This window comes from Papaver somniferum, chromosome 5, assembly GCF_003573695.1.
Source record: "Papaver somniferum cultivar HN1 chromosome 5, ASM357369v1, whole genome shotgun sequence".
NCBI classification, from domain to species: domain Eukaryota; kingdom Viridiplantae; phylum Streptophyta; class Magnoliopsida; order Ranunculales; family Papaveraceae; genus Papaver; species Papaver somniferum.
In genome coordinates, this window is record NC_039362.1 from 90,622,977 (window position 1) to 90,632,405 (window position 9,429).

Sequence of the window (9,429 nt, forward strand, 5' to 3'; positions counted from 1 at the left end):
CCTTTTCCACTCAAGGTCATGAGTTCTGCATGTCTACCTAGTCATCTTGGTTATGTTAGTACTGTTTGTACCATAAGTAAAAATACCGCATAATGGGCCAAAATGGTACTTGAATCATCTTTTGACCCTCATCCAAGCCCGCTAACCAGTCAACTGAAGTAGCCCACCAGCCTGCCCCTTATTACATAAAGTCAATGACCGGTCAATGGTTAAAGTCAACGCTCGGTCAAAGTCAATGTTCGGTCAATGTCAAGATCGTGTTGCCGATGGTGGTGCCATGCAGTTTCCATCCGTGTTGCCAATGGTGCTACCAAACGGTTTCCCAGCTAAGTACTCTATCACACTGTCAGCCATCAATCCAGTCTGCCAGCATGCAGATTTAATTCAGGAGGCATGCAGAGGCAGTTTCATGCGAATTAATTCAGGAGGCATGCAAAGGTAGTTTCATGCGAATTAATTCAATAGGAATGGATGAGCAGTTTCATGCAGAATTAATTCCAACATATCATGCAGAATTTAAGATGGAGCCATGCGGTATTGATTCCAGTAGTTTCATACATGCAGAATTGAAGAGGGAGGCATGAATGAGCAGTTAAGGCCATTTAAGTTTCTTATGTATTCAAGGGTATAAATAGTGAGGAGCAGAAATAAAAAAGGGGGAGGTAGCCAATACAGAAAAGAGACTGTAATTCAAAATATCAATAAAATATTACTCCCCTAGGGGATTCGTCCGTGGATGTAGGCAACCATGTCGAACCACGTTAAACCTGTGTCACTTTATTTGTTCTTCAATTCGTCTCCCAACCTAAAATACACACCAAATAATCGATTCAATCGTGTTTCCTGCCCAAAAGTAATTTTGGGTACAAACATTGGCGCCGACTAAGGGGAATACGAGAAAAGGAATCGTGTTTTCCCATCGAGAAAAGTTGTACAAAATACTTGAAAATCGTGTCCGTCAAAAAGCAGTATGAACGTATTGAAAAATCATTGTTGCAGTCCAGTTGATCGCAACTGCTGCAGTCTAGTTTGGTCGCAATTGTTGCAGTCCAGCTGATCGCAGCTGTTGCTGACCGTATAATCGCAGATACTGCAGTCCAGTTGATCGCAACTGGTGCAATCCAGATTCGTTGTTTCAGATTTGCAGAAACTATCACGTTCGGAAACCAATAAAACTACATCACTAAAAGACTGATGAAGCCGCTCACAGGGCTTTCGGTCCACGGTAAAAGATGGTGTAAAGACATCGTCAAAATCGTTGCTGGATATTTGATCCGCAACATGGATGGGTCCAGTTTTAATTTCATTCACTGCAGTCCAACTGATCGCAGCTGTTGCAGTCCAGTTTGTCACAGATACTGCAGTCCAGTTGATCGCAACTGCTGTAGTCCAGCTTCATAGTCAGAGGTCACCAAGACTAACTGATTGGAAAGATCGCTAAGATCGTCGTCGGGATGTTCGATCCGCAGCATATTCAAGACCAAAGTTGGAAAAATTCGCTTTCCAAATAATGTAGCATCCACCTTTTCAGATTTGTAGTATGTTAAAATCACTACTGTCATGTTTGCGAGTTTGTATAGTTACCTGCATCTCTAGGCGCTTGCAAATCCTTGGAAAAACCTCCACAAAGGCATCTCACATAACCGTTACAGAAAGTTCAAGGAGAAAAGATACCCGTTTCCTAAACTGTAACGCCAACCGTTGCAAGATGTGAAAGACAACAATTAGGAAAATTGTTACAAAAGGTTCGAGAGAAACAACCACTGTTCGTGAAAGGTGTCACCAAAAAAGAATAGTGAGTATACAAATGAGAACAATGGTTGAAGGTCTAAAAACGAGAACAAAAATAGTTGTTGAAGGTTTAAGTGAGTATCAGTTGCTAAAGGTCTATACGAGATTCAGTTGCAAAACGCCTGTAACAACTGTCAGCCGCAGAATGTCTGAAACCGTTAGCGGTTGCTGAAAGTCTATATCAACTGAGAGTTTCTATATCACCATATGAAGCCATAACAGAATCCTCAAAGACTAATGTTATGTCGATTTAAGTCCGCAACATGGAAAGTTCTTGCTTGTTGTGTAGATTTTCAAATCTCAAAACACTTAAGTTCGTTGATGATCAAAACTGCTACAGTCCAGTTGATCGAGCTGATGTAGTCCAGTTCCTCAGCAAATACTGCAGTCCAGTCGATCGAACTGCTGCAGTCCTTCATCGCATAATTACTAAAGTACAGTTGATCGAGATGCTGTAGTCCAGTTCCTCAGCACATACTTCAGTCCAGTTGATCGAACTGCTAAAGTCAGTCTTTCCTAAAAACTGTTTCAGTAAAGTTTTTCCCAGCAACTGGTTCAGTCCAGTTTTACTTATAACTATTACAGTTCAGCTGATCGCAGCTGCTGCAATACAGTTCCATGGCAATTGTCTTCAATCCAGTTTTGATCTAACTGATGCATTCCAGTCCTGCGGACAAATCTGGTCGCAGAGTCAATCCGAGACGCTAAGGCAACTACACTAAATCATCGTCGCTGGAAAACATCAACATAGCCAATGGACATCCTAATCACCTCATAAACGAAGTCGCAATAACACTGTTAATATGGTACGTATACAATTTACATATTTCCGCATATTTTCATATGATCATGAATACTTTTGTTCAATGAGACACCTACAATGTGGCGAGCATTTTCTCACAAGGAGATGCACACATTTCAATTCTGCGCGCTTCTGGAATAGTGGGATTGGCCCCCCACGCGAATTCCAGATAGTAGAAAACTTCAAAACTTCATGTGTGAGCAAAATGCAGCAAGGCAGTGCACCCATGTGCGAGCATTGAGCAGCATGAAAATCACTATCTTCTGGGGGCGAGTTGCATATTACCTCAATGTGATTGACCATCACTTAAGGGGCGAGATATGTAACACCTTATGGTCTAAAATAATTCCTTTGGGGCGAGCTGAATAACACTCCATACACTTGGGGGAGAGTTACGTAGCACCTAAATGCGATGAAAAATTCATCTTCTGAAAATCGAAACAAAAGGTAACCCAAACTTCTTAATCCTCCAACGAGTTACAGGATTAAGAGGGGGCGAGCATACACCCAAATATTTTGACGTAATTATTGCAATCAGTAATGTTAAACTGCTACAACTAAGTTGATCGAACTGCTGTAATCCAGTTCCTAAGCAACTGCCGCACTCAGTTGGACGCAACTGATGCAGTCCAGTTTTGCTCATCCATCCTGTATTCAGTTGGACGCAACTGATGCAGTATGGTTCTATTTATAACTGTTACACTCAGGTTTATCGAACTATTTAAATCTAATCCCTCAGCAGCTGCTGCAGTCCAGCTGACTGCAGCTGCTACAGTGCAGTCTTGATCATCGCTGCTGCATTTCAGCTGATCGAAGCTGCTGCAGTCCAGCTATGTTCGGGAGTCCTGCAGTCCAGCTGACCGCAGCTGCTGCAGTGATGTTCGCAACTCCTGCAGTCCAGATGATCGCAACTGATGCAGTGAAACTTTGCTCGTCACTGCTGCAGTCCAGCTGATCGAAGCTGCTGCAGTCCAGCTATGTTCGTGATTCCTGCAGTCCAGCTGACCGCAGCTGCTGCAGTGATGTTCGCAGCTCCTGCAGTCCAGCTGATCGCAGCTGCTGCAGTAAAACTTTGCTCGTCGCTGCTGCATTCCATCTGATTGAAGCTGATGCAGTCCAGCTATGTTCGCGATTCCTGCAGTCCAGCTGACCCCAGCTGCTGCAGTGATGTTCGCAGCTCCTGCAGTCCAGCTGACCTCAACTGCTGCAGTAAAACTTTGCTCGTCGTTGTTGCATTCCAACTGATCGAAGCTGCTGCAGTCCAACTATGCTCGTGATTCCTGCAGTCCAGCTGACCGCAGCTGCTGCAGTCATGTTCGTAGCTCCTGCAGTCCAGCTGATCGCAGCTGCTGCAGACCAGTTTTGCTCATTACTGCACAGGACAGTTTTTGTGGCCGTCACAATCCAGTTTACCGTCATCTCTACAATCCAGTTCCACAACAACTATTGTGGTATACCCGACATCACTGCTGTTATCTTGATTCATATAACTATTGAAGACATATAAGGATCAACGTCATATCAAGTAGCACAACCAAGTCCATTGGAGGTCCAACGACACACCAAATCTGTTACCATCTCAGCTACTAAAGGGTCACACCCCTTCGCTCGCATCTACCGCAGCTTAGTCCGTAATTGACAACAACTTAATACCAACATATGATACTACCCAGTTTGGTCGGAAATTACTGACAGTCTGCAAATTCAAATTTCGTTTACGACAACTCGCACAGATTTTGGCTAAGTGACGTCAAATATAACTCATCTTTTCCAAACAACAGTTACCAGTCTAAGTTCTACGCAACTACCACGGTCCGATTTCACATCAGCAGTTACCGCTCACTCACAACACCACTCCGCTCCAGCATCACGTTTCCGTTACAGACCAGTTCAGCCTTCGGTCCTGATTTTGCATACAACAATGATTCATGCTCACTACACCATTTTAAGGATATAGCAACCCAGAGTAGCAACAGTGCTAGTGTCGTTGCGAAATTTCCGTTGCTAATTTCGGTTGCTATATTTTCGCAACGACATATGCCTGTTGCTAATTTAGCGACAGCAGAATTTCGGTTGCAAATAGCAACGACGAGGTGTTCATGCATGCGAAGCACGCGTGTGGTGGAAACACTTTGACTTTTTTTCTTCGCCCAAGTCAAAGTTTGGTCAATCTTCTGCTTTATTTTTCCACCCCTTCATCCTTATCTACCTATACTTGGAATTTTCATAGCCATTCAGCCATTTTCATTTTTCCTCGCTCTATTTTTTTCTTTTCTGCTCCCGCATGATATTTTCTCCCCTTAAAGATTCAGTTGCAGCTCGATATTAAGTGTTAATCTTAGAGGTTTGGTTGCTCATGTTCGATCTGGTAAGTGTTTATCATTATTAGTTTTTCAATTTCAGTTTATGGATTCTAGGGTTTTACGATTTTAGGGCATTTGATTTCAGGTTTCATCTGTGAATCTGCTTTTTTTTCTTTCTTTCTTCTTTTTTTTTCATTTTAGTTTACTGATTTTAGGGTTCATCTCTGAATCTTTTTTCGATTTTAAAGATTTTGATTTTAGTTTTTCAATTTCAGTTTCTCGATTTTAGGGTTTCATCCATGAATCTGTTGTTTCCGATTTTAGTTTTTTGATTTCTTCTTTCTCTTTCGATTTAAAGGGTTTTATTTGTGAATCTAACACAATTTTATTTTTTCCATTTTAGGGTTTGTCAAGGTTGAAGAGTTGGACTACTTTGAAGAAAGAACTATGAAGAACTGAAGAACATAGAAGGTATACGTTTAATTTATTGTTTTATGTTAAGCTGTTTTAGGGGTTTTGATCAATTTTCAGTTTTGGGTTTAATTTCTATTTTAGGGTTTTAGAATATGAACTGATTTAATGATTTGTTATTGTTACATGATTACAGTTTGCTCATCAGAGTTTGGACATAGAAGAACTGGTCAGAGTTGAATTTGGAAGAACTAAGAAGGTATATGTTTCTATGAACTAGTAGTGAAGTTGTTTTGATTGTACTTTAATACTGTTTTTGTGAAGTTGTTTTGATTTTGGATGATAATAGTATGTCTGAGACTTGTATGTTTACTGAACATGATAAATAGTCCTAGTAGTGATTCTGAAAAGCTACTTGTTGTTCATTCTCTCTTCACTGAGAGGATGTTTCTGTCGTTAACCTAAGGGCTTCGGAAACCCTACCACTAGAACTAGTTTGTTTAAATTATGAACTTAGGAAGTTTTGAAAGTTTGTATGAACTGAACTTAGGAAGTTTTGAAAGTTTGTATGAACTGAGTTCCCTATGAATTTTTTTAAGTAATTTGTATGATCTTGTAAAGTACTTTGTTTGATCTTGTAAAGTTTATTTTGAGAGTAATATATCATCTGATGAGAACAAGAAATAGATGAAGTAGATATGTCAAAATAGAATTGGTTAGCAGTTTATCGTGATTCAGTTCATAGCTACATGTTAGACTTCAAGTGGGATGGAAACTGGCGGAGTTTATACACTTGAATTCTAACGTGTAGCTTTAAAGTTCTGAGTGAAAAGAAATCACGATAACTTCATGACTTAGCTCTATTGTTTAGTTGTATTCATTTCATTGATCAAAAATACTACTGGTTTTGATTTGATGTTGAGTACATATACGGTCTGAATTAACAAAATCTAGGCTCTCTGCTTGGATTTGCTTAGGATTTTTTAAATTAGTAGAACCATTGTTGGTAAATCTATCAACCAAAACCCATTACTTTAATAAGCTTAGTTTTTGTGTTTAGCTTGTGAAATTAGTGTAGACTTACAAATTGGGATAGGTTTGATTTTCCTATTTGGCGTCAGAGGTTTGCAATTAGTGCGGAATTGGGTTTTAGTTACTGATTACTTTGGTGTGATTAAATGTAGTTGGAGATTTGCATGGTGATATGGCACAAACTACATGGACCAGTGGAGAGACGATAACTAATGGTCCTTGCTTGTATTATGTCTGTTTGTTGCTTGGTTAATTTACTGAGAGACAAGAAATATGATTCTCGTTTATTGAATGATTACAAGTAGGATATGTGTTCTGCGTAATGCGTGTAGGTATTGGTTCAACTAGGAGATATACTTGACTGGAACCGATTGTACTCCGGACATACCAGTGACATAGATGATTATCAAGCATGTCAGGAAAGTAACTTTGGTTTTTGTTGTTACATATATCCTTTATCTTCCTAAACTTAATGTATTATCTTCAATCAGATATACGCGATTCTGCAAGAGACGTTGCAAGCATTAGGTGGTAAAGCAATGGTGGTGGGACATACTCCTCAAACTGAAGGCATAAACTGGTATTTCCTTATTCTTGCTTATGGAACTTTTGGTCGGACAAGCTCAAATATAATATTCTTTATGCTAATTGCCGAAAGTATGTTTTGTCTCTTGTACTGCAGTAAATACAGTTGTTGTATATGGCGTGTGTATGTTGCAATGTCCAGTGGAGTCCTTAATTCAATACCGGAGGTAAAGTATTTGTTTCTGCACCCTTTCATATGTAACATAAACACCCTTATTAAGCTTGGTGCATACATGGCCCGCTTTACTTCGATTCTGACATATATATGCCTGAACTTTGAACTTTCTGTTGATTAGGTTCTAGAAATAATAGACAATGAAGCAAGGGAAATAAGGAGAAGAACAAATATGTTTAGCGAATTTCAGATTGTTGACTACAGATGGAGATTCCTACATCTGATAAGGCGATTATTAGAATTTCTAGGTATATTTCAACTCTATTCAATTAATTCTTCATTTGGAAACCTGGAAGTTGGCTTACTGGGTATACCAATTGATGTGGTGGTGGAGATTTGCAGCTACAATTTGTGTTGAAGTTCATCCCGTTGCGATACTGCTGGTCAAGGGAAATTTGGTGGCCTTAGAGATGGATATTAGTAAGATTTTTCTTTCATCTTTCCCTTATTTATTTTTCTTTGACTTATGGTTACACATGGTACAATATTTGGCATGTTCATGGTGATACTATCTTGGATTGTTCAAGCCTTTTTTTCCCCTCTTCGTATTACAAACTATCTTAATTACACTTGGGCTAGTATTTAAGAAACTACCTCTGCAAGATATTGTGATCGTGATTCTTAGAGTTTGGAAATTATGGAGTAAAGTTATTGCTGGACATTACTGTTGGCAGGAGACTTTTATTGAGGATTGGGGTCGCTTGCAATCGCAGGAAAAAATTAATCGTGTGGCTGAAATGCTCATTACAAGAAGTTGAGGTTCTGTAAGCAAGTCAGGCATTATTGGACTTTCAAGTGAGAGTACTTTGACCTTCATTGCTTATCATTAAGTGCCATACTACTTCGGTATTGCAGAGACCTTAATTTGTATCATAATTGAGTTTGAGTGGTAGTAACTGGTTTAATCAATTGAATTTCGGATGTTGATTTAATTTCTTTTCGTCTTGTTTGCTCGAAATAGGGCATTTCTTTTCTTTCCAACCCATTTAAGCTTGCACCTGTAACATACCAACTGATTTCAACCCCTTCATTTTTGCAAGAGAAAGGACTTAGGGATGAAGTTCAGGAGCTTAACTCTCGATTGCTAAATCAAGATGCGTACATTGAAGAACGTTGAATGGTGAATAAAAAGCTGGAATCCTGCACTCCAAAGTATCACACTGGCTCCCTCCGTTCAAAGAAACAAAGTTATAAATGTCAAGACAATTTTTTTTATCACTGCCTTCTTCATTTAATGTGTAGGAAGAGTACACTTGATATGGATTAATCAAGAGTAATCTAGAGTAACATGGTTTCAACCGAGCTATGTCGGTAGTATAAGAAGCATCTAGAGTGATTAGCTAGTAAGTAAGAGGGTGGTCGATTTGTATAGAGTGTTAGTGAATTTTGTTGTAAAAGATTGTTGGAAAGCCGGTCACTAGATTATTCTAGAGTAGTCGTATACTAGATAGTAAAAGAAAGTTCTTGACCTTCAAGAGGTCGGTTAACTAAAGTTATAAATAGACTTGAGTGGGTTCAGTTATAACTTGTAAAGTTGTAATTGAGTGGAAACTCGAAGTTGGTAGTAAGGTTTGTACTCGAGTGAAATCATGAGTGGTAAGGTGTTAGGAAAAAAAATAGAGAGAGCATTCTGTAAACAAAATTAAGATCTGTTAAAAAAGAAATAAAAGTTTCTTTTTCTTAAGTGACCCGTGAATTCTTTTAGTGAGTCTAAACACATTTTCAATACCCATTAGCCTTTAACCTTAAATTCTAGGCTCTCTGTTTTGGTTTTAGGAATGTATTATTGTTCTCTTATTCTCGCACTTGTCTCTCTGTTTGGATTTTCTTTTACATTCTCCATTTAGTTCACTTATAGCAGAGTTAATTTCTTGATATTTTCTTTTCATGGTTTTGACTTGTCTCTGCATATTATACAAAATCTAGGCTTTAGTCTTTTGTTTGTAACCTTAGTACTGAAACATCAAATTGGTTATTATGTAGGTAGTAGGGCTTAAGTCAAAAAGCAGTACTTGGTGATATTTTAGCAGCAACTGTGTAGGATCAGAATCTCGCACAGAAGAATATGCTTGCGAAATTATTAACAACACATCGCAAAGACATCGCAGGATGATTTCAAAAACGACATAACAAATGACATCAACTTAAACATGAGAAAAGTGTAATGATCTTGCGAAAATTAGGAATGTTGCGAATGTTACATTTGTAAGCTTGCGAAAATACCGCAAGCCAGATCCGAAATTAGGGGAAATGTTAGATGTACATTAGCTTTCATCCACCATGTAAAGACCTATATAAAGAGAAAGGCAAGAGAGAGAAAGGGGATAGAT

At 39.0% G+C, this 9,429-nt stretch overlaps 1 protein-coding gene across 1 annotated transcript; it reads left to right on the forward strand.

Annotated features, from left to right (window-relative positions):
• The first annotated feature begins 5,507 nt into the window (after positions 1-5,507).
• On the forward strand, positions 5,508-8,783 carry LOC113282186. Its single transcript, XM_026531151.1, has 7 exons — positions 5,508-5,566; positions 6,672-6,758; positions 6,831-6,919; positions 7,022-7,091; positions 7,221-7,347; positions 7,442-7,519; positions 8,140-8,783. Exons 3-7 carry the CDS (start codon positions 6,879-6,881, stop codon positions 8,214-8,216), a joined length of 393 nt encoding a protein of 130 aa, XP_026386936.1. The 5' UTR covers positions 5,508-5,566; positions 6,672-6,758; positions 6,831-6,878; the 3' UTR covers positions 8,217-8,783.
• The last annotated feature ends 646 nt before the right edge of the window (positions 8,784-9,429 follow it).